This window comes from Branchiostoma floridae, chromosome 7 (assembly GCF_000003815.2).
Source record: "Branchiostoma floridae strain S238N-H82 chromosome 7, Bfl_VNyyK, whole genome shotgun sequence".
Taxonomy (NCBI): Eukaryota; Metazoa; Chordata; class Leptocardii; order Amphioxiformes; family Branchiostomatidae; genus Branchiostoma; species Branchiostoma floridae.
The window spans coordinates 8,367,890-8,393,661 of record NC_049985.1 but is presented as its reverse complement, the minus strand read 5'-3'; the positions used below and the strand labels follow the sequence as shown (position 1 = coordinate 8,393,661).

At 40.9% G+C, this 25,772-nt stretch overlaps 1 protein-coding gene across 7 annotated transcripts in view; it reads left to right on the top strand.

Moving 5' to 3' along the window:
- Positions 1 to 25,772, top strand: part of LOC118418902 (centrosomal protein of 135 kDa-like) — a 30,974-nt gene that overhangs the window by 1,022 nt on the left and 4,180 nt on the right. For 2 of the 7 annotated variants that reach the window (XM_035825023.1, XM_035825022.1), the window contains exons 2-26: positions 97 to 244; positions 3,569 to 3,645; positions 5,641 to 5,731; positions 6,039 to 6,268; positions 12,272 to 12,400; positions 13,298 to 13,513; positions 13,892 to 13,957; positions 14,341 to 14,491; positions 15,009 to 15,139; positions 15,401 to 15,541; positions 15,870 to 15,998; positions 16,508 to 16,663; positions 17,261 to 17,434; positions 17,618 to 17,695; positions 17,889 to 18,040; positions 18,573 to 18,688; positions 19,962 to 20,116; positions 20,281 to 20,336; positions 20,681 to 20,849; positions 21,288 to 21,398; positions 21,770 to 21,955; positions 22,605 to 22,814; positions 23,223 to 23,425; positions 24,549 to 24,653; positions 25,154 to 25,424. In XM_035825023.1, the coding sequence (XP_035680916.1) occupies positions 97 to 244; positions 3,569 to 3,645; positions 5,641 to 5,731; positions 6,039 to 6,268; positions 12,272 to 12,400; positions 13,298 to 13,513; positions 13,892 to 13,957; positions 14,341 to 14,491; positions 15,009 to 15,139; positions 15,401 to 15,541; positions 15,870 to 15,998; positions 16,508 to 16,663; positions 17,261 to 17,434; positions 17,618 to 17,695; positions 17,889 to 18,040; positions 18,573 to 18,688; positions 19,962 to 20,116; positions 20,281 to 20,336; positions 20,681 to 20,849; positions 21,288 to 21,398; positions 21,770 to 21,955; positions 22,605 to 22,814; positions 23,223 to 23,425; positions 24,549 to 24,653; positions 25,154 to 25,424 (3,651 nt within the window). Of the gene's footprint in view, positions 1 to 96; positions 245 to 3,568; positions 3,646 to 5,640; positions 5,732 to 6,038; positions 6,269 to 7,883; positions 8,024 to 9,160; positions 9,578 to 11,137; positions 11,219 to 12,271; positions 12,401 to 13,297; positions 13,514 to 13,891; positions 13,958 to 14,340; positions 14,492 to 15,008; positions 15,140 to 15,400; positions 15,542 to 15,869; positions 15,999 to 16,507; positions 16,664 to 17,260; positions 17,435 to 17,617; positions 17,696 to 17,888; positions 18,041 to 18,572; positions 18,689 to 19,961; positions 20,117 to 20,280; positions 20,337 to 20,680; positions 20,850 to 21,287; positions 21,399 to 21,769; positions 21,956 to 22,604; positions 22,815 to 23,222; positions 23,426 to 24,548; positions 24,654 to 25,153; positions 25,425 to 25,772 lie in introns of those variants that run through there. The other 5 variants (XM_035825024.1, XM_035825029.1, XM_035825028.1 and 2 more) reach the window with 5 other exon arrangements.

Sequence of the window (25,772 nt, the reverse complement as noted above, 5' to 3'; positions counted from 1 at the left end):
AAGACTCCTGTGACTTATAGGGAAGGTACATGTAGAATAAGATATAATACCCCTTGTAAGCAGCAGGGTACTGAATCTCTGATTGTTTGCATGCAGGGTGGCAAAGCCTCACAGCAGCCCACAGACACAGACGATGATACAACAGAACCGTACCGCACAGAGAACGCCCGTCTGGTGACTGAGAACAACAAGATACATCTGGAACTCATCAGCATCAAGGAAGCAGCAGATAAACAATCTAAAGGTACATCTGTGTACATTTTCTATGGGTCGGACATTTTTACCTTTGCCAAGGAGGTTTGTTTTTGGTAGCATTTGTATGTAAGTATGTTGGTATGTACACATGTATCTAGATTCTATGTGGTTTAGAAGTACAACTCAAGAAGCTGTGGATGGATTTTCATTTTGGCACATGGTTAGATCTTGTCATATGGAAGAAATGATTAGATTCTGAACCTCCTGGCAGCCTAACAAGTACTGTAGCAGAACTTCTGGGTTTGATATCTGGCATTCTAGACAGGCTATTGGCCATCATTAGAATACAAGTTCCACTTAGTTAAACATGTAGATAACATAGGATTCAGAATAGATTTTTCTCATCATTTATCCATTTATCCTGATATTCATCAATGATTTTATCTAATTAATAGTTTGTAATATTTTGTTAATTTTTTTACAAAAAGCATGACTTGCGTTGTAGTACCAAAATATATAAGAGCTTAGTTTAAACCACATGAATCAAGAATATGCCTTGATGTATATTCCAGGACAGAATATACTCCATGGGTTGAATGCACTCAAGGCTAGACGTGTCTGTAGGTCGAAGCCTCAAATATATCCAGTGGCATGCCCAGAATAAGGTATTAAAACTATTATCTGAAGTATTATCTTAATTAGTTAAAACAAGAGTTTGTAGACCTCAAACCTGCATGAAGTGCATTTAACTCAATTTAATTTATTGAGATTGCATCACAATGCAATATATGGCAAACCCAGGCAGCTCTGCTAATATTGGGTGCCAAAACATACGTACATTTACACTTTTCATAGAATACACATCATCAGTCAGTCAGTAACTCAAATGGTTAACGTATACTACAAATGAAACCACAAGATTAAGCCTAAAGACAAACATGTTTAATAGAACATAAGTTAAACTTGATATATAGGTTTGGAACTTGGGGGTCAGAGGTCTAGTCTACGTACAGGTAACTATTATTAAATAACAAATCAGAAGCTACAGTATAGATTGGTCTGAGTGGTTTAACTGGAGAACCGTTATATGGGGGATATGTAGCCCGTTGACTGTAGTGTTCATTACTATGTAACACTTGTTTTGTCCATACCCCTTGTGAAGCACACACATGCACACTCAACCCATGTAAAAACTATATTCTCCATTTCTCATAGAGGTAAAAACAGTATGTTTCAATACAATCAATACATGTGGCATGGAGTATAAGTATTTACGAGTCAGAAGGTGGATCATGGACCAGCTTCTACTTTGTAAATTGCAGCCATTGTTGCCCAGTCTCCTACAAGGATTAACATAACTATGTAAGATTGCTAAATATCCAAGGCTTTTAATGCATTAAAGAACTGTTGAAGAATTTTGTTGAAATATATTATGTTTGAAAGTAAAAACAGAAAATTGTATAGCATAATTTGATTTAATTGAATGGTTGATATATATATATATGATTTTATCAATGAAAAATTTCATGCAATGATGCTATGTGCTGCCAAAAGCAGGTAAAGGAACATAGAGCATTTTCCCTATTCGAAATAGAAGGGGTGGGTGGCCTTGGTTTTGGTAGGATGCCCATTGCCTGAAAGGAAAGTCGTTCTGTCCGGATTTATGTACTGAATATCATCGCAATCGCACAATTTGCTCTGTTGATATAGATCAGCAGAAATGCCCCACCCACCCACTCCTATATGCCACTGAAAGCTGTAGCATTTCTTGCAGGTTAAAAGTCATCTTGATGGCTGGACTTGCTTTTCAGCTATAAGTATAATGACAATTAAGTAATTCTTGTCACTCCTTAGTCCAGCAGTTATTGTTTTTTGACATAGCATTTCAATATCTGTATGTCTAAATGTACTCTGGGGATATTTGTGCACCCAAAGTTGGGGCAGTGTACCTGATTTTTTGACAGTGTGGGTGTATCGGTGTAATTTATGTGTAGGATTACATACATAAATATTAGTAAACAGAATATTCTTGAAATGCAAGTGTCAGGAAAAAATAATTACCTTTGTTGTGCAAACTTCTTTAATTTATCAATTTAACAATTTCAGATTCTTATGATGTGCTGTGGATTTTTTGTGTGCGCATCTATCGTTTTATGCACTAATGCATCTGTACCCAAAAATGAATTTTGAGCCCTGCAGTACTATTTCTGTAAAGAATTGATTAATCCATACTGAGACACAGAAAATGCTGTGGCTAATTTTGTACAGACTGAAGAGAAAGATAATAACACACCATTAAATGGCAACATCAATAATTTAGTTCACCCATGAGTGGGCAGGTGGGGCGACGGGTTCACAGTCATGTCAGGGAACATGTATTCTGACAAACCTCGGCGTAAAGGCTGCTCAGTCTGTGGATACTTTGTGTCCCATGTTGTTATTTCACAAGGGAGAAGCAGCAGGAGAGACAATGGTATGACTTTATCATATATTGATATGGCATTACACAGATAATGGACTATTGTCAGGGTACTGTTATGTATGGGCACTGGAATACTACAGTAACCACACATGGCAGCAAACTGTTATAATGATAGTCTGACTCATTTTTACAGTTATCCACTGAGTGTCCAGCTTCTACAGTACTATCAGTTACTAGTATTGCTGTTTGGCTGTTATGTTCATTCAGCATTATGGTCTCATAATTTGACTTACCGGTACATTGTATGAATGTGGCTATACTGTAGAATGAACATTGAATTGTGACTAAAAATTGAGGGGGCATATGCCATTAATATAGTAACTATTACTGGGATTTGTACATAGCATGTTTGCTTTGTATTTTGGATAAATCTATATCAAAATGCAAAAAAAATGTACATATTCTATGTAGAAATAAGAACAGGTGAAAACTGCCATTGTGTTCTGTAATGCCCTGGGGACCCTCCCAGTTTAATTATAGGAACAATCAAGGATCATTACCAGCAACTAACCTGGATCCATTGTCCAATTACAATTGAAATGTTTTGACATTTTATAGCTATATATAACGTATTGTCATGTAGAGCTTGTTTTATTTCATATTGTACATGTAGCTTACATAAGAAATGTACATGTACATGTGCAATTTTATGGGTGAATTGCATTTGGCAGCAGGTATTAATTCAAATTAAGTACTGTCAATCCGATCCTAATGACTGTAGATTATGGCCATGCTGTGAGTTTTGTATTGAAACACAAATGTTTGAAATACAATCCACTCAGTATATGCCAGTAACAGTTATTTTTTTCAGCACATTCTTGTCATTCAAGTATGCAGTCAATGTGTGTCACTGTATGTAATTGTCAATGTTGTTGTGCATGATTGTTTTAGATCTCAAGGCAACCATCCGGAAACTTGAACACGAGAATGCTGATCTGCGCTTCCTCAACTCACAGTACATCCACAAGGTAAGGCTTGACAAGTTCATAAATTAGGAGTTGAGTTTTGAGCTTACTAGAAGCAGCGATAGATCAGCGAGTGTTCCATGATCTCATACCTTCTCCAGATGATTATTTTCTCATTAGGCCACAGCAAGTAAATTGAAACAAAATTTCTTGATTTTATTCAAATCAGGCAAAAATCAAAGCCTGCACAGATGTCACCCTTACAGTTTACAAGTCATGTCCCTAGCATGAACTAATTTGCATTATTTATGTGGAGTGATGTTCATCTAAACCTATGTGACATACATAAAAGAAATATAAACTAGAGTTCGGCGACCTCATACCTCCATGAAATTTTAGAGCTTTCGTAAATTTCATGCAATTGACTAACAAATTAACATAATTTATGCATGGTGTTGTTCATCATTGACTAACGTACACATGTCACAATTATAAAATTCCCATTATTAATGATAAAGTGGTTTTGCAATTTTTACATAAATTATGCAAATAAGTTCCTCATTACCATATTTGGTATCTGCTTATATTCCACATATCATAATTAACATGTGTTACATGTATTGAGGTCCAGTTATTGAAAACAATGGAACTATACAATTTCCTCATTAATTATGCAAATTAAGTCCTCATTTGCATAACATGTATATCATTATGAACATCTTTACCTAAGCTACCTGCATGCTTAAAATGCAGGCAATCCGTCGTTCCTTTCTGCAGTTATCCTCTTTGGAGTGTCTTGACAAAAACACCCATGCAGTTCCACAATTAAATGTTAGGGGGCTGAAACTTGCCCCACTTGTTTATGGCACTAAAAGCTATCTACCACCTAAATGTCAAGACCATAGCATGTCTGGAACAAGAGATACATTGAAAAAACTGCTATGATAGAATATTCTCATTAATTATGCAAATGTGCTCCTATTTTGCATAATTAGTATTTCATTTTGTACAACATTGTCTGAGGTACCTACATACCAAAAATGATGAAAATCCGTTGTTCCCTTCTTGAGTTATCCTCTTCAGAAGTTTTTGACAAAAATGCCCCTGCTATCCCAAAACTAAACGCTAGGGGACCCAAACTTATGTCATTTCTTCCTGAGCACAAGAGCTATCTAATACTAAAATATCGTGACCATAGCATGTTCAGAACACCGAGATAGCAAAACCGGAAGTTGCGCTGCAGTACCAAGGGGAGCTGCTAGGGGGCCCAAAATCTAATCATTTCCAGCTTTCATCACACCCTACCAACACACCAAGTATGAAACCAATCCATCCAACCGTTCTTGAGTTATTTTGTTTACACACACACACACAAACACACAGACAGACAGACACACAAACGCAGGGTAAAATATAACCTCCATGACATTTCATGGAGGTAACAAATCCCTACCTTTTAAGCTTGAGCTTCACAGGCCTGGCTATACATTATGAATGTCATTGTAGTTACATTGTAGTTCACATAATGTACTCAGGGCTCGAATTCATTTTTGGGATTAGGTGCACTGGTGCACCCAGCTTAAAAATTGCGTGCACCAAAAAATTTTGGGTGCACCACTTAAATTTAAGTACAACCTAATGGCAAAACTTAGCTACAAGCTATTGAATTCTTAAACAAGTACCATGACAGACATTTTTATTATCTTTCTAACACTTAGATGTCAAGAATATGATGTATACTTGTATACTTTTATATCTTTACATACATAAACCTAAGAAAATATTTGGGTGCACCCTGTGCACCCACAGAAAATAATTGGGTGCACAGCTTCAATTTTGGGTGCACCTGGGTGCACATGCACCCAGTATTTCGAGCCCTGGTACTTGATTAATTGCTACCTGGTCCTGTCTACATTACAGTTTTACTGACAGAATACACCTTTGGCCAGAATATGTCCAGATCTAGTCTGTCCAGGAGTTTAATGTGGCCTGTAACAATTTGCTTACATGGTTAATGTATGTATGAATGTATGAAGTGGTGTGTTCTGTGTTTGACAGGTGCGTGCTGTGGAGAGGGATAAGAAGTCCATGAAAGACAAGATCCAGCAGCTCCAGGAGAAGAACCTCCAGGCTGTGGTGCAGACTCCAGGTACTCATAATAGCCCCATAGACAATATAGTAGAATCAAATGCATAACTGTATTTTGTTACAATGAATTTTCATGTCAAACTTGCTACTGTTTATCTACTGGTAGTTGTCCCCTTTTAAGTTTTACAAACACTTCTAGATAAGTAAACTTCTGGACAAGTGATGATTAAGGGACATGGTCAGTACCTACGTGGTATAAGTGTTAGTAGCTATATGTTCAATAAATGGTTAATCCATATACATGTATGTTCCAAATGATAAACCAAACAGAAAGTCACAAGTTAAGGATCCCCTTCCCATCACTGCAGGTGGGAAGAAGCGGAACATCCCGTTCCACAGACAGCGTATGGAGATCGACTCCCTGGTGCCCCCCGCGGACCGCCCCAGCCCCCCTCCCAGCCCGGTTGTGGAGGACCCGTACATCGCTGACCTGCTGGAGGTGGCCGACAACAGGATCGACACCCTCACCAAGGACAGCCAGAGGTTACACGAGGACAAGGAGGCTTTGGACAGAAGGATTAAGACACTGACTCGACAGGTGGGCTTTTTTTTTCATTAGGCCAAGTTGGTATGATTATATGGATGAACCTTTCTTGGCATAACAACAAATATATCTTTGACTCCAGCACAAATGCATAGTCTGTATCGGCTGCTGCATGCTCCCGTGGCACAAGGGGTAAGGTAACCCATTTTCTGGAGTTCGATTCCAGCAATGTCTAGCTAGGGACATGTACAAGAATATATTGTAAGGGATTGCATTCATCATTTTGGCCCCATGTATGACCTCAGCATCAAACCTCTTTTTATCATCATCATCATCCGAGTTTGCTGGTTGCACTTCTTATACTAAGTTATAGAAGACCCAACATTCTTATTGAGAAGAGTAAGGATGACCCAGTGTGCTTGCCTACATAGACAAGCTGTATACATATATAGCCGCATTGCAATTCTAACTATCAAAAAAGGATCTCATTTCATCCTCAGTCTGAGCGTCTGAGGTTCGACAGCTTAACCCCTACCAGTGGTCCTTGTGTCCTGGTTGGTTGATGGACCTTTTTTCAACTCCGTTCTCACTGTTCAGTCTGTTTAGATTAGCTTTTTGGACATTTGAGTGTCTCCATTAGATGAGAGGGTCCAGCATGCTTCGCGTGTTGGCATCTGATGATGTCCTCGACTGACCTTACCTGATTATATGAGTTATGACACTTCAAACATTGCCCAGCTAAATATGTAACCCTGGCAGTATACATGTAGATGTTATCACAGTTGTCTCCTTGGGTGTCTTATCCCATGGTTTCTGCCTTGATCATTGATGATAATCTATGACAGCCACCCTATGGTATGTAAATTATTAAGTTATGATCGTACAATGATATGTAAATTATTAAGTTATGATTGTACAATAACCAATGTGTCCATGAAAGGTAGGATCTATGGATCAAACACATCAAGTCCTTGTGTGCCAATTTCTTCTATTAAAACCAAGTGTTTAATTTATGGCCATCCTGTAACCTAAACTCGCATTCAGCTCTAATTCAATCCGGACTTGTTCAGTTGATAAATGACATTAGTTGTAACTGAGTCAGCTTTAGAATACTCCATGGCACTTGCATTACAAGGACACATCATCAGTGAACCCAGGGCTCCTGCAGCTGGCTGTTTCAGGTCTGTGGTCGCGGCATTATTAACAGGTCCATTTTTAACAAAATCAAAAAAGAAGGAAAACTATATACAAAAGAAAGACAAGAGGATCTTTTCAATGTTTTCATTTTTTGTCAATTTCAAAGAACATGCAGGATAAGAAGGAAAGAAAAAGGGATGTGTCTTGTGGTCACCATACACTCTCACCCAGGTGACCCAGCAGACGTTGATCAATCCCTAAATTGTGTCCATGGTTCCAAACTTTTCTTATTAAGTTGATATTAGTGACTAAGGTAGGGAATCCCTGAGTCAGTAGTGATCAGTGATGCCTATCCCTGAGCCTATGCTATTTATATGTGTTAGTAGACAATGAAGTAAGCTGTGAAAATACTGGGCACGAGTGACCACCTGATAATAGGTGATAACTGCTGGCCCTGCCCCCCTCATGTTTATGAATAGATGATAATTACATGGACCTGTTAGGCCAGTTCATCAGCATACAGGGATATAAACAGCGACCACAGTGGGGGAAGCCATCTGCTTATTGTGCCAAGCATGACTGCAAGGATATGTATTGGATATTAGTTAGTGTTAGTAGTTGTAGTGTTTTGTTGATTGTTTAGAGTTAGGTATGGGGTCCATGAATGACTGGGTAAGTATTATTTTGTATTGTTTCATTTTGTTTGTTATAGGGAAGACTTGTTTTGGATGCGTTGAAACATATGTTTTATGACAGCTTGTTGCAGTCATACACTTGTCATACAGAGTGTACAGTAGTGAATATTTTGAAAACTGCAGAAACTGCATTAGACGTTCTGCACTAGATAAGCAGTAATCTTTGAACATTAGATTATTGTTAATATTGACATGTGGTATGGGTTTTAGTGGCACATTTTTCTTAACCTTCTTCCAAGAAAAACATGTTCAATACTTTCTCCTGTAGACTTTTAGAGATCTTTTCTAGATCTCAGAAGAACTTAAATTCCGGAAAAGATTCATGTTCTGATAAGGACTCTTAACAAAATATGAAAATCTCCATACTGGTATTAGTGGTAACACCTTTTAACTTGTAAGTTACAAATTGTAAATTTAATGGAGGTAGTAACATCGGTTTCATCTAGTGAATAAGTACAAACTTTGCATTACAGACACAATTAGACAGTTTTCTTAGTTGTCTTTCCCATAGGGGCTAATTAGTAAAGGACACCCAAGAATTAATCAATGAGGGGTGGAGAAATGTGGGCACCAGTAATTCACTAAGGTAACAAAATAAAGCTGAACAAATTGTTTATTCCCAAAACTGTCATGATTAGGTTGTGCTATAATTCAATTTTCCTACAACCTCTGCTTAGTACTATCTCTCCCAAACTGAATCTTTTTTAATTTTTTCAGATGCTCAGACTTAGAAACTAAGGGAGTGTTGTTGCAGGTGCCCTCCCCACCCAAAAAAATAACATTACAATTGTAGTACTAGTATTGTGAGGATACAATGTAGAAAATAACCCATGCATACTGTTTTTCATTTTTATTTGAATATCTTATGATAATTTAACTGTTCCCTTTATGCTGTATAAACCCATGCAGTTAGTTACAACACGCTATTAGTTAAAATAACATGTTTTACAGTAAGCTACTGTATAACATGTTACCTTACCCCCTGTTTATTTTCCACAATAGTGCAGGGTTACCACATTTCAATAGTTCTCCCCAACGTATACAGTAGATGTCTACTATTAGTACTAATTCATTTATACGAGGTTGGCTACCTGACTATCCAGCCCCATAACATAATGCATATTTACCCTCGAGACTTGATTCCTGATATTCTATCTGGCAGGTAACCAAAGACGCTTTCTGCAGGGGTAACTCTCAATGGCTTACTTATGCAAATTTGCTCTAGGTGTTTTCAACAGTAACCAATCGGTGCGTGTGACGGCCGTGATTGGCCAGGCCCTTATCAGTGACGAAGCTGATTTGCATCAGAATGGGGGTCATTCAAATCAAACAGATGTTGAACAAGGGAAGCGAGCGTTGCACAAATCATGCTGCAGTGTTTGCAAACTTTAGATGGGCAGTTTGAAATCCTGCCCCGAGTGGCAGTTGAAATTTGAATTTGCTAGAGTGGAGGACGGCAATAGCAAGTCAAGTGTAGGCCATTATTATGCATTCCCCCTGCTAGAGGCTGTAAGAAGGATTGGTGTATTAGGTGAGTAAATCAAGTTATTGGGTCCTACTATTTAAGCTGTTACTGGGTCTTATTTACAGTGTTTAATTTGTGAACTTCTAACCTTCAAACCAAACAGAAGGTTGTTGTGGGCCTTGTTGTATTTTTGATTTGTTGATTATACCATTAGTGCAGTTTTATTCAGATCAGATTGAACGATTCAGTGTCTGCTTACATCGGTTATGGAGTGTTAATTGTTCGTTAAGTGGCAGTTACTAGTTGGCTCGTTATGTAGAGTATTTGCTCTTTTGCTCATACTGGGAGAAGTTGTGATAATCACCTGTTTCGTGTGTCCTTTTCCATGGGGTGAAATGATTTTCTGGCAGAGTGGGTTTGAAAGGAAAGGCTCTGCCCCCTGAGGCATGGGGACAGGTGCTACACAAACTCTGCAATTAGAACTATTCACCACAATTTCACACCTTTTGTCAACTTGTACAGTACACATTCATTTTTTTGAATTTCTTAATTTTTCCATGCCATTTTCCTAAACCTGTTAGGATCAACTTTCCTTCGAAATTTGTAGACTTCTTCCAAATCATAATTGTATTGTAGGATGTCAGGTAAGCTTTGGCCATTAGGCCATTAGGCCACTAATTCAATTTTTTGGTATTTGAATCCACCATAGGATGCCTATTTTTTGTTGCTAGCTGCAAAAATCTAAGTATGAGGTGCAATTGACATGGCTTATAATGACAAGGCACAGCCTAAACAAGCAATAGAAAAAGACGTTGCCCTAATTCTATTCTGTGGTAACTATACAAACACTTTTATTACTGATTGAACCTCTGTAATGTTTGATACATTGTGCAAAATTATGTAAACTCAGTCCTACCAGTCTGGACGAAATGTGATAGTTTCTGGGAATTAAGAACAAAAGTTTTAGATTAGGCTCTAAGACTTTCAGTCAGTGTTTTGTAATCTGTATTGTAATCTAGTTTGCGACTAATAACTGATGGTATGTACTAAACAAATATAATCTAAGATGTTTTTGAGTCAGATAATGTTTTCACACTAGAATGCTACATACTTTTAGATTGGACTTGAGGAGCTTTTTTTCTATGATAATGTATACATTAAAGACTGAATATGCAGGTAACTTATTTCAGTGACAATCATCAAAGCACTGAGTGAATTAATGTCTTTAGTACCATTAATAGAATTTTCAAGAGAATAGCAAATATTGTCACAATAGACAGTAGACTGGAAAGTTGAAAGGCAGTATACTGTACAACGATAATGGGAATTTCAAACATTCAAGCCCTCTCCGCCAGGTCAGGTGGGTGAAGTGATCTGTGTTGAGAGGTAGTGTGGTTGTTCATGTAAATAAAGGAAAGGACACAAGATCTAAGGGCATAGATAAGCTTTCAGATGCCGTTACAACAAAAGAAATTTAGGTAAAAGTAAGGACTGCTAAAGAGTAGGACATGCCTATGGCTAATTTTGTATGTAGAATGATGAGTTCAACATTCTAAGACAGTCAATTGTCAGTTTTCAGGAATTTGCATTTTGAATGCATTTTGATGTAACCTGTTTTGTTCTTAGGTGGATTTGATTGAAGAGGAAGGTGAGGTCATAGACATCATTTTGGAGAAGAGTCCTGTTCCACTACTGCCTCTTCTCAGGGTTAAGAAACTTTACTTTCATATGTGGCAACCTGAACTGTCTTTGGAGATTGTTATGCTTCCTAAAACTCAATATGAAAGTGCCATATCAAAAGTCAGGGCTTGAGATTCATTTTTGGAAATTTTTGCACCTAACAAAAAAAAAATGCGCAGAAAAAAACGTAAGCAAAACCATACTGACTCTTCAGAGCTTGAATCTGAAATTCAAATTTGAAACAAGTAGAAGTAATACACATATTTTTCTGACACTATACCTCCATGTACATAACTCTACAAATGTATTGGTGCACCCACAGTCAAATATCAGGTGCACAGACCCCATTTTGGGTGCATGGTAGTGCAAGTATATAACACCCTGGAGTATTTGATCCCTGCAAGATGTGGTGGCTTTTGGTTTTAGAAAATCAACAGGAGTAAGCCTACAGGGAGTCTTTCAATGAACCTACATGTAACAGTATAATCACAGGTGATTGGCTGTTGAACTAGAGGCCAATGGGACATGCTCTAGCTGTTACGTATACATGTATGTACAGGTCATGTACATGTATGTGACATCTCAGATAGACAGTTCATGGTCATTAATGTCACTATACAGTGCAATATGTGACAGGATAATGGATGGTATATGTACATGTACAAAATGACTTATATTAAAGTTGTATTGAACTCTGCATGGGGACAAAGGACTATCATTTTTGAAAGTTATTACTATTTGCATGCTGAGGTATACTATATGTATTTCTATACAGATCAATCAAGGTGTTGGTTTTCTACTAGAAAGAAATTATAGAATGAAATAAACATGGTCAAGACCATCATATTAAGAAAGACAGAAATCTACTGAATACAGTACCAGGAATCAGCTGAAGCGTGTGCACTTAAGGTATCCAGGTGTTCAAACATTCTTGGGAAGGCCTTGTTAACAACATTTTTTAACATGGTGAGTTGACAAATAACTGTCGATGTTGGATATGTGTAACGATATGAATACTAGCATTCAGCCCAAGTGTTATGTACAAAGTGTTAAAGGATTCTTGTTGGCTTGTCTGTACAGGTTGAAGCTCGGGATAAGGAGATAGAGCGGCTGGGATATCTGCTGGAGGGAGGGCGGCCCCAGGACGTGGTCTCGATGGAAGGCAAACTGCGGGCGAATGAGAAACTTATCTCACATCTCAATGTACAGGTATAGTACACACTAGGGCTGGGTATCGGTACAGCGTACCGGTACAAAACCGGTTTTTCTTATTGGACCGGTCCAGAAAAACCGGACCTGAAAAAATTAGGTGGACCGGATGTTGGACCGATTGGAAAATTATCAGATTATTTTATCAGGCATTCACTTGTTTTGGCGCTTGCAGGTGGAAGAAAATAACAACACTGAAGTAGAGTAGAGTTTATAGTAATTTCTACCAAGTTTTACAGCCAATCGCACAGGTGCAATTAGCGTTGTAAGATTCTAAAACGCCAGTGTAAGTCTAATACTCCACTAAACAGACTTCTTTGTAGTAAAATGTACCATTGGTATGAGTCATACTGAATTAGGTCCAGGTTCAGGTCCGGACCTGGACCTAATCCTCTGGACCTGAACCGGACCTGGACCTGAATTTTCTGTACCGGTACCCAGCCCTAGTACACACTGTTTATTATGACACCTACAGGTACTGTCAGTTATTTACAATCACAATTACAGGTACTGTCATGTCATCTACCATCACACCTATAGACACTTTTATACCATATCCTATCTCGTTTACAGGTACTTTCACACTGTTTTACTAACATACCTATATCTCAGCTCAATGTTCAGGTACTGTCACGATGACTATATAGTATACTATCTCACCTGTGGCTGTAGCTCACATCTCATTGTACTACAAGTTCTGTCACACCATACACTATCCCCTAGAAGCTTCTAAGGCATTGCAGCAGGATTTCCAGTTTTTATATCTTTTGTTGTGGGATGCTATGGTCATGTTTTTTTTTAAAGAATGGTATAGCTGTCAGAGGTGGCATAGGATTGGTATCCAAGGAGCATTTTTGGATTGTGCCGTCTCTGATAGCCAAATGTTTTCCCACACAGGTGGACTACCTCCAGCAAGCGAACCGTGACCTTGAGCGAAGGTTACAGGATGTTCTGGAGGACCGTCGCTCGGCGGCGCGGGAGCAGATGGAGCTCAGCACCAGGAACGACAAGCTGATGTCTGAGCTGCAGGACATCGACCGTCTGGCCGGAGAACTGCAGAAACACAAGGAACAAGCCATCACCACAGCAGACAACGAAGTCCGCAACATTGAGGTTGGGAACTTATACTTCTGCAAAGCCAGAGCTAGGGCTGTGTAATTAATATTTTACCTGTAACTGAACAACTGATGTACCTGTACCCGTGCCAAATACACCATTTATAATCCAGTAACTGAATAGTGCCTCTATGCAGACACATGATGATAATGATACAGACCCTTAAGGAATTATGTTGCTGTATGATGCAGCTGCTCCCTAATTTTTTATCAATGTCAAGTTGCCAAATTACAATTGACTTCCCAGAGTTGTGTTCCCTTCAAAGAATTATATGTGACCCTGGATGATTTCTGTTTCACAACAGAAGCATTATTTAATTTTTTTTAACACCGTCTGCTAGGGCTGAGTTAAAATGTTAAACCTGTTTTGTAACAGATTGAACTGAGAAGGTCCCAACGCCAGCTGGAGACTGCAGAAACAGAAGTGACCACTTTGCGAGAGGTAAGTTCTGTCAGTCTGTTTGTGTTTCTGTCTGACATCTGAATAGGTGACTTGATGAGGTGAATGTCACTTTTTTCGCCTCTTATTCATACTATAAGCTATGTTCCTTGGTGCTCAGGTTTACAAAAAATGGCCAATTCTCTATGTGTATCTCTTACTCTGCATATGCTGTGGTCTTGTCATAGTCAAGTAATTGCTGTTACAAGCAATAGATATTATTTGTTATTTATTCTGAAATTATGTTAAACTGATGCTGACAAGTCATATTATCTGACATCTCTCATTCTGTATTTATCATTGTATTATTCCTTGTAAAAAAAATGTCAGGCATTGAGGACAATCCTTTTGCAATAATCAACACAATTGTCTGATTTCTTTGACAGGAGCGTAAGTCCCTGCTGTCCGAGAATGATCGCATCAGCTCTGACCTGGCGAATAAGATGGCGGAGGCGCAGCGCCTGCATGATCTGATGGACAAGGTGCAGGAGGACAAGAGACATCTGTCTGATAGGGTCAACAGGCTCACCAAGAAAGGTACCTGCCAAGTTTGAATCATCTTAGGCCCCGTTCGTGATGTAAAAAATCAAACGGATACATGAAAATCAGACAGCAAACGGTTTGCATTTTGCATTCATGGTTGCACCCACAGGCAAACTGTTTCAGTGCCTTGAAAAGGCATGGTAATGCATGGTTGGTAATGTGGCCTCTGACCATCTGAGGTTGTTGTGATTCTGCACAATTTTGTACTTTTGCGTCAGATTATCGGTCTTTGATCGGAACCAAACCAATGTCTTGCTGAAGCTACGTTTCTTTATGGCCCTGGAAATGCCTCTGAAAACATTCTTCTCCTGACGTATGCTATAATTATTGGTTGTAAATAGTCAGGAGAGCCAACGGAAAAATCTGTTTGAAGGAAGTTGGCAGTAGTTGTAGGCAGTCATGGCTTAGTTGAGACTTGAATTTGAGTCATTCATGAGAGTGAAATATTCTTTATTTGCTGGCAAATGTGGCAATTTTCCTGTTAGACCTGTATCTGTTGCTTGCTCCACAGAGAAAGACCTGGTGCTGGAGCTGGAGAGACTGCGGGACATGTCTGTAAGACACAAGAGAGACAAGTCTCCCTCACGACTGGACAACTTCATCAAGAGTCTGGAGGAGGAGAGAGATTATTACAAACAGGAGGTCAGCTACTTCACTTACTACACTCAACATGTCAATGATTATTTTACACTTTCCTACATCTATCATGAAGTGGAACTCACCAAGAGAGTAGAGACATCCTCTGAGTCACCAGATAGCTTTAGACATAACCCTTCCATCTAGATATGCAAACTTTTTAAGGCTAGGTGTCAACGTTACAATCCTTTTTGTTAAGAATGAAAGTTCCTATGCATCATACTGCTGATGTATGTTACTAATTGAATTATTAACTTGTATTTCTAGGTGGATGTTCTACAGAATATGATAAAGAAAAGATCTGGGAGCCCGGCTAAAACACCGACCTCCACCCCAACCAAGGGATCCTCCATCAAGGGCACTCCCACCAAGGGCACACCCACTAAGGGATCAGGGGTGGACAAAAAGGTAGGACAGTTCACTTACAGGCATACTGATAGTGGAATTACTGGTTCATGATATTGATAGCAACATTTTTTCATGCAGCACCACCTGCCACACTAGCTACACATTGTCACTTTGAGGTACTTTGTCCTGTATTTTGTACAAGAAGTAGAAATAGAGAACCAATTTGCTATAAAGCAGATACTTATTTCTAGTTTGATTTGTGCTAACAAAAATTACTGTTTGGAAGAATTTAGTCAAAGAAATCGATGTGCTTTTTATCAGTCTTTTTTTGCTTTGGTCCAATTGTGTTTTGCACTTAAGTCTTGTACTTGTTCCATACCAAATCCAGACGGCTGCTCACTATGAGACCATCCTGCGGGTGCTGGAGGATGAGCGTGACTTCTACAAACGGGAGTACGAGATGCTGCGTGCCTTACGGCGGTCACCCACGAAGGGGTCTCCTCCAACCAGAGACAGGGTAAGTGGTACAACTCAAGTTCGACACACAATAGATAATTTTACTGGCATTTTCAAATAGAAGGTTCAAGAAAGAAAGATGTGAAATTTATCGTCACTGCATGTATCTTAGGAGATGCAAGTAGCATCACAAATTTAATCACTACGTACAATGTGGTAACGTCCCATATGGGTGTTTGGGACTGCACCAACTTATCACTTCTACTTGTATCTCCAATGGGCTTTCATAGAATGATTGTGCTTCACATGCATTATGGTGGAAACTTTGAATGCCAGATTTGCATAATGGCACTCATGTTCTACGCAATTCTTTGAGGACTTTCTGAACTTTTTGTGCAGCTGACATATAAAACACAACACACTGTATTCCGTTATCACCCACAGTCCCAGCCCTCCCGCTGGTTGGATCCATCACCGGCCTATTCTCTATGTGAATACTAAGGACTGACAATTTATCTGATTGCCCAATGTTTCTTCCATGAATGGCTTTGTACAATGTATCGTCTCCAGTCCGTGGATGATATGACAGAGATTAGCCGCTTGCGGCAGGAACGTGACGAGCTGCAATCCATGCTGGACAAGTTTGAGCGCCACATGGCCGAGATCCAGTCCAACGTCAAGGTGCTGACCGGGGAGAGGGACAAGACCAGTATGCTGTATCAGCAGGTGGGCACAGATTCAGTTTCAGGTTCATGTTCATGGTGACAGGCACTCACATTGCAATGTGTCCATGTCCTGCTAGGTGGCACTACTGATAAAGCTATGCTGCTCTATTACATGTTACAGCATGTTTTACTTTGATAACCTAATGATGGAAGGCATTGTTGTTAATTTCTCGCGTAATGGTTTGACCACAGTACTGTACATTCATTTAACTTTGATTTGGGTGAGGACAGGAGTTAGTTAAGTTGCCTCCACTCAAAATACCTGTAGTTACATGCATGTTGCCTCCACTATCATTGGCTAAGCAGTTACTGTAAATGCATTTAAGTTCGCGGGGATTTAATTTCGCGGTAACACCATCGACTGCAATCTAATACCTTTATAGAAAAATGTTTGCGGTGGATTTAAGTTCGCGGTAAAGTGGTCGCCGCGAAAACCGCGAACATTAATCCACCGTGAACATTTCTGCATTTACAGTATGTTGCCTCCACTACCAATGACTGTAGTTATGTTGCCGACACTACCAGTGCCTATACTGTGCCATAGCAATGTTGTCTCCACCACCAATACCCATAGCAATTTTGCCTCTGCCCTCTGCAGGCACAGGAAGAGATCAACCGTCTGAGGCGAGATGCTGTGCGTTCACCAAAGTCCCCCAAAGCCACGCTGGCGGCTCAGTCCATCCTGCGTCGGGTGGAGAACGAGCGTGATGACGCCATGGCAGATCTGCGTAGGATGGCCACAGAGAGGGATAGTCTCAGGGAAAGACTAAAGGTGGGAATTCCTCACTTTGATTAAAAATTATTTCCTTCGTTATTTCTCAGTAAAATGTGAGCCTTGATTGCCATATAACTTCAATTTCTGGGAAACCTTTGTTTTTGGGAAATGAATCTACCTTCCACTGGTATCTAGATCCTAGCATATGAATGGAAAATAAACAAATGACTTGCTTTACAGATATCTACAGAAACTGCACTAACAGACAGAGCTCGGCTAGAGCAGAGAATAGAAGACCAAGACGGCCAGCTGTACACAGTAAGTTGATTCTGACTCTGATATCATAATTGCAATGTCCCAATTTTTATTGAAGTGGAACTTAGAAATGCCTTGCAAATGTACTGTCAACTTTCATACCAGACAACTCCAGTGAAAGGTGTAAACCCAGGTGTGTACAAGGTGTTAACTATACTTGTGTGTTGTGTTACCATGTATTGTGTCACCTTTGCAGGTAGACCAAGAGCGTGCTGACCTACAGGGGAGGGTGGCCTCCATGAGGGACATGATTGACACCCTGGAGGACCAGGTTAAGTCCCTCACCATGAAGGTGGCATCTACAGAAGAGGAGGCTTCACAACAGAAGGCCACAGCCACACAGATGAGGTACCGATCAGGAAACCTTGCTGAAATGCTCATCAGTTGTCTTGTCATGCTAGGGAAACAACCACTTATATTTGGAATAGGCATCAGCCACTGGTGACACTGGTGTGACTGTGTGCTGTACTTAATGCTGCTTGTACGGTTTGGCTGATGCAGATACAGAATGTATTATATAAAGGCTGCTGCATGTTTGATTATCAAGTAAGAGTTAGAATCAAGAGCATATCAAATTATGAATTCTACAGGTTATAGTAGGGCCATGGCATGAGTGTCTGCAACCTTTTGTTCAACATACCTTAACTTTTTCTGGCTGTTGCTGAGCCAGCGTTGCTCCATGGATTTTGTACCTGATCCAAACTCAAACTCCACAGTACCACAACTTGCCATCCCTGGCCAGATAATGCATGGATTTTGTAGTAAATATTTTTTTTCATACAAATACAGCACTAATCTTGACAAAACAAACTGAAGAAATAGGTATGACAAATATTCTCCAGACTGAATCTCAAAGTTACCTGATATTAACTGTGTGCAGGCTGTTGGCAGAGCAGACTGAAGCGTCTTTAGAGGACTGTCAGCGGCGCCTCACCAGGAAGGTGGGGGAACTGCAGCAGGCGGAGGAGAGAGGGCACTCACAGGCAGAGAGAATCGGTAGGTTATGCACACAGGTGTACCAGTAGGCAGTACCTTAACTTTAAGTACATTTTCTTCAATAAAATTTTGTGTGATATTTGTGTGATATTTGTGTTTGTTTAAATCAAATGTGAAATTAGGACACCATAATGGATTAAAATTGAATGTTGTTGGCATGGCAGTCCATCATAAACCATCATTCTTCTGCGACTAGAATGCAAAGAAAAACAGTCTTTCAAGGGTTCAGAAGTTCTTTGAGTTCACACCACTTTCAATCTGTTGCATAACAGGGGTGCCTAAGCATTTGCACGATCCCTATGAAATTCGTACGAATATTATGTGATACACACGAATCACTATGCGAAAACGCACGAATATTATGAAATTCGCACGAATCACTATGCGAAATCGTACGAATTTTATGAAATTCGCACGAATCACTATGTGACACACACGAGCCTTATGTGATTTGCACGATCCTTATGCAAAAACGGCGGCCGGGAGGAGGCATGATTTTGAGCGTTTCTACCCGAGATATTTATATTTCAAGGCATGGAATGGACATTTACCGTCGCAAAGATGTATTTGATAGCCTGTGAGCTACTGTTTAGCTTCATTTCGGCGTGTTACATCGTATTTTCAGTCGCCGAAGCGGCGAAGCCGCCATCTTGAAAATCCCGCTCCGTTTGTCACGTGACCCCGCCAGTGGTTGCGCAATTTCGCATAAGGATCGTGCAAATCACATAAGGCTCGTGTGTGTCACATAGTGATTCGTGCGAATTTCATAAAATTTGTACGATTTCGCATAGTGATTCGTGCAAATTTCATAATATTCGTGCGTTTTCGCATAGTGATTCGTGTGTATCACATAATATTCGTACGAATTTCATAGGGATCGTGCAAATGCTTAGGCACCCCTGCATAATGACATTATAAATACTACTACATTTGTACTAGCATGGTAGAGTTAGTAGACTTCACCTCCGCGTACACACACACTGCTTTGCAACCCTTCCTGTCCCACTTGCCACAAACAGTGTCTAGGATGTGAGGCAATGTGACATTTAATATTGGTAATGACATAAGAACTCACAGACAGTCACATTGCCAGACATAAACAGACAAACAAATGCTAGCCCTTCACAGGATTAGCAGATTGTGCATTAGAAATGACATAAGCACACATAGATAGAAACATAGCCACACACAAATAGACAGACAAAAAAAGTACTTCACCCCAGTCCTTTGCAGGATCATCACTAATCTGAACCCATGCCCTCCTCATCCACAGATGACATGAACCGTGTCACTGCTAATCTGAAGGATGAGATCGCCCAGCTGAGGGGTGCGGTCAGTTCGCTGGACCGCGAGAAGGACGGCCTCCAGATGAACGTAGATGAGAAGACTGAGAGGGTAGTAGGGCTGGAGGAGAACGTCGCTAATAAGGTTAGAGCTGAAATTTGTATTCAACCTTTTGTGGATCTGCATCACCTGAAAGTTATCTTTTGAAATTCATAAATAAGTCACAACCTATCCATACATTGTCAAGTTAACTTGTTGGGTTACCATCCTTTGTGTGACATAAAAATCAAATTCTTTCTTTTTTTCAGGAAAAATTGATTTCTGAACTCAGGTTGAATGTTGGAGAACTAGAAACAAGACTAGAGTGAGTATAGTTTGTATATGGAAAATATTGACCAATTCTTGATGCATGTATATGAGGAACCAAATGGAATATTAAATGGAGAGGGTTAATGATATTTTACTGCATGTGATATTTTACACCTGTATTGTTTCTTTGATGATACACACTTTTCCACCAGTTAGTGTCAGAAGTATTTCCATTAGTACATGTACGCTGACTTTATAAGATACAAATGTATCTGTTTCTTGTAACAAGTTGGCCTATGGATTATGTTCCATTGTGCTTCTTTTTAATTCTAGATATGAAACATAGTAAGTTTTGCCTGTGTGATCTAACTAAAAACACTAAAATGTCTGCCTCCCCAGCCGTGCCAATGATTTAGTCAGTAATAAGGAGAGAGAAATCCGCAGTCTTCGCCGGCAGCTAGATGGAACTACAGAGGAGCTCGGGGAGGTCAGCCGAGGTCGGGAGGTGGCCCTGAGAGAGAACAGGAGACTACAGGAGGACCTGGGCACCATGACCAAGGAGAACCAGGTAAACACTTCTTATACTAATAGATAACAATGACCTTTGTAGTGTGTGTAGTCTAGTGGTTAGTGACCCTGCCTCTGGTCAAAGAAGTTGTGAGTCAGAGTCCCGACTATTTTGCTCACCCGCAAGCTGCACGCTACTGGAAAGCGTTGCAGTCCCAGGCCTAAAGCTGTGGTCCACTGTTCATTGTGCTTGTTGAAAAAAAAGAGGGAAATTTCCCCAGTACAACAAACTTGTAAATAGCGTTTGCCTTTTCTGTCACAACCAGTTGAAGTGTAGCTCATCTGTTCATTGAGACCACACCTGAACACTTAATGGAAGAGTTCCTCAAAAAGTAACATATTCTTTACAGCCCAGTTTGTACCATCAGGCCAGGCCTGCAGTCTTGCCATCCAGTTGTGCAGACAGTGCTAACCATGTGCTCTGTTTTCCGGTATACAGGCTGTTCATCAGGACCTGGATGAGACCATGTCAGACAGAGGACGTCTCAAACAGCAGGTGCAGGACTACATCGCAGAGGTCTCCAGGTGTGAGGACCTCTTGGCAGCTAAGGTAAGATTGCTGTATACTAGTACATTATAGGCTTGGTGGCATTGGTGTGTACAACTGCAGACTGAGGGCATCCTTGAGTTAGTTGTGCGTTTTCTGACAACACTAAGGTGAACAGGGGTTAAATTCTCAATGACCACTGTTGCCTTCTTCAGGATCAATCACTTCAAAATGTAAACTCGAGACAGTTACAGACACGCTATCTTATTGACATGATATCTTACGGATACGTGACTGTTTAGTGATGGCTGGAGTGCCTCCTTTAAAACTCTTACAAAGTGATCCTTTTTCCATGTCCTGTACTCTGACTTTGTCCAGTGAAACAGTGATTGTGTTGAGAGTGTTCTCACCAATGGGATATGCTGTGTGTTTAGGACCGCGAAATAGCGGACCTGTTGGAGAATTACCGTAAAGCGAGCACGCAGGCGGAGCGGTGGGAGATGGAGGCTCACCAGCACCAGGGAGAGTCCAGTAACACCAAGCTGGAGCTGATGTCCCGCGAGTCAGAGGTGCGCAGACTACGGGAGAAGGCAGACAGTCAGGAGAGGGAGATACAGGAGGTAGGACAGGGTCTACATGTACTCTGCACTGTGATACATGCAGATATAATTATAGTCAAAGTCATGGTACTTAAGGTGGTGCCAATCCTGTCCCATCCCATATGCTGCAATGCCAGAGCAGGTTAGTTATTTGAGACAAACAAGATATTGTTGCAAAGTGCAACTGGACAACTAGTTCTTTTTTCAAGCTGTGAGTTGAATCCTTTTGATCCAAATGGGAGGAGAAGAAGACGTATAGCGAGTGAAATCATTTATACTGGAAAGTTAACGCACCCTCATGAGATGTCTCATTATTTATGTAACGGGTTTTAACAAATATGTTGATGAAATATATTTTCCACCAATGCTTTCACCTGCCAGGAGTGCAGTACTGAGAAGGACTGTGTAAGTGAATGTTATCTAATACTATGCATAGTATTGTATATTTGTTCATACTAAGGAGATACCATACATGACACCTTATTCCATAGTTTTAGATGAAGAGTATAAGCGGATATTTATGTGTTAACATGTTTGTACTTGTACCTTACCTTTATTATACCATAGCCCCTTGTACCTCCCTGAGGTCATATGACTGCATTAACCAGATAACATCCAAATTTGTATTGTTCACCTTTTGACATGTATTCCTACTGCACACCTGTTTCAGCACCTGGCAGCCCAGCAGGCGTACGAGCTGCAGGTGTCAAACCTGACGGTCTCCATGCAGACCCTAGAGGAGGACCTGCGCCAGGCGGAGGAGGAGAAGGGCGCGCTCGGAACCGACCTGTCGTCCGTCCGCGAGCTGTGCGTCAAACTGGACACCACAAAGGAGGCGCTGTCACGGCAGCTCACCCAGAAGAGTGTGGACTCAGAGCAGGTAGGGCATGTGTGAGTCAGTTAGGGCATGTGTGACCCAGGGAGGGCATGTGGGACCCAGGAAGGGCACGTGTGAGGCAGTTAGGGTATGTGGGACCCAGGTAGGGTATGTGGGACCCAGGTAGGGCATGTGTGAGCCAGTTAAGGAATGTGTGACCCATACAGGGCACCCAGGGTAGGGCATGTGGGACCCATCTAAAACATAGCTATCTGGGTCAATTAGGTAACAATACCACATAATACTAGTAGTTGTGGACTAAGAAGAAGGCTTTGCTGACTGACCGATGTTCCCACACCTCTGGCATCCAAAGTTAGGTGACTACATTCCAAAAGATTTCACCAAGGTTTCAGGTTTTGAAGTGATTTTTCTTTAAAATGGCTTGACAGCTTCTTTTTGTCAATCATACAGGCCAAGACAGCATTAGAGGAGCTACGAAGAGAAGCAGACTTGCTCCGTAGCCAAGTGTCCAGTGAACGTGCCTCCGTGCGCAACCTGGAGGGTCTGCTGTCCACCAACCGGGAGCGAGAGTTTGCCTCGCAGCTGACGGAGCAGGAGCAGCGCTCGGAGATCCAGCTGCTGAAGGACCGGCTGACACTGGCAGAGAGCAAGACGTAAGAACCAACCAGAGCCTCCGACATGTCCGCTGGGGGGAACAACAGGGCCAGATCTGGCTTTGTTTGTTTCACTCAACTGGTAAACCACCTTTAGGCATAACACACCTGTCACCAGTTTTGTACAGAAGGTACAATCTGCATAAGACCATAACGTACAAGCTGTGTAAGACTGTTTCATCATCATCATCATCATCTTCACCGCATATCAGTGAATGTTACTGAGGCGGGCCATCATTGATCTCCACAGTTTCTTATCAGATGCTGTCCATTGCACCCCCTCCTATGTGCATCCCAACTCAGCAAGGTTTCGCTTCACAGTTCTCAATGTCATGGCTTGTCCCCCCTCTTTCTTCCTCCTGCTGGGCACTAGTTCAGTACCACTCTGGGGAGTCTCAGCCTCGGCATTCGAACAAGACTGTTTACCAGTGGTGTGAAACAAACAAACAAACAATTGCGAGTGTGAGATAAGCTTAAGGCAACAGCTGCAAAATGTAGCAGACTTGTAAGACAAATGATGTGACATCTGTGGCAGCTGTACATGTACAAGTTCCCCGGGCAAGTTGGAGGTGTCTGGTTGTGTTTTATGTGTTGCTGCTGTTACAAGCAATGTCTGTTCTCTCTAGTAGCAGACTTGTAGAGGTATGGTTAGTTGTAGCGGTATTGTTAGCTGTACAAGGTACATTGCACTACATGGAAAGGTTATCTGTTTGCAGCATCTACAAAACATATGACATTGTTTAACTTAACATGCATGTACATGTATATACATAATGTAAGTTTAACATAATTCATGACCATGACTCTGTTGAGTTATGTAATATATAAGTTACATGCATGTATTACATACATACTAATTTAAAGTTACATGTATGTATGTAATACAATGTACATGTGTGTATGTGATGTAAAGTTGATGTTATGTTACATGTTTTACCTCCATGCACCTCACTCACCTCACCTAGTCCCATCCTCATCTGGAGGGTTGGGGACCATGGTTGCCTGTAGCACTAGCATCCTCCAGCCTTCCCTGTTCTTTGCCTTCTGTACCAATTTACTGGTAATACATTCATAATACTTTTCATTAAACCTCCATGAAGTTTTTGTTGCTAATGTTGTCCAGTCAGAGCCAGCAGCGTGAGATCACCACCCTGCGCACACGAGCAGCACAACTGGAGTCGGACCTGGAGAGGACCAAGAGGAACCTCACAGCAGAGAGGTTTGAGAAGTACGTCACAGTCAAATACTCAATAGAAATAAGTAGTAGTAGTAGTAGTAGTTGGTATCCAGTATTGGATTATACTGCTGCTGGGCTCCCTGACACGGGGGTAAGCAGCAGTCAGCTTGTCTTCACACCACACTTCCATGTGGTTCTGTTCAGTGGGTTCACCCTAGTTAGACCGCACAACTTGATGTCCCTCCTAACACACTCCATCCAGGACTTCCTTGGTCTATCACAACCTCTGCTGCCTGACAATTTCAATTTAGTGATGGTATTGATGCAGTCACTGGACCAGCTGTGATATATCCCTGGTCACCTGGCCACTTACACTCCCGGCAGGTATATTTTGGCCAGGGGTACATTTATCTAGTAGATAGCCTAGGGGTTACTAAATTCTCTGTGGCTTCCATCAGTCCATGTGAAGCAACAACAGCCTGAGTTCAATCTATTTATGATGATCTCAACAGCGGTAGTTTGAATGTTTAATGAGTGTGTGTTTTGTCCAGGGAGCGAGCATATCAGGAGCTGAGGCGGCGTGGTTTCTCTCCGTCCCGAATCTCCCCGCCTACGGACACCTCCGGTCACTACTCACGATCACCCTACAGGCGGTCAACCAGCCCGCGCAGGTCCAGCCCTCCTAGGAGCATATTAAAGTCGCCTGACCGGTCGAGAACGCGGTCCCCCGATAGGTCGATCACGAGGTCTCCACTGACGCTGTCGTTTGGAGACCCTGACGACAGGTCAGGAGCCATCTCACCACTAGCCACAGACAGAGACGTAAGTACAACTGGACATGGTGGGAAATGATATAGTCAGTAGGTACAAAATAAATTCTCATCAACAAAGTGAGTTAGGTTATCCAGTTCAGTTCAGTACTGTAAATTCATTCATTTTTGCAGTGATATCATTTCACAGCAGGATGAAAAAGGAGTTGTTGTTTTTTAAATTTGCAGTTGAAACAAATACTGTACATGTATTAATGTTGCACAGAAGTAGTACATTGGAAAAGGTTGTACCTCCCAATTCCACATGGATCTGATTTGTACCACTTGTAATAGTTCAGGCGATTTGACTGGGAAATTTTGAATGTATTTCAAGCTAATCATACTAGCATCATTTTTTGTG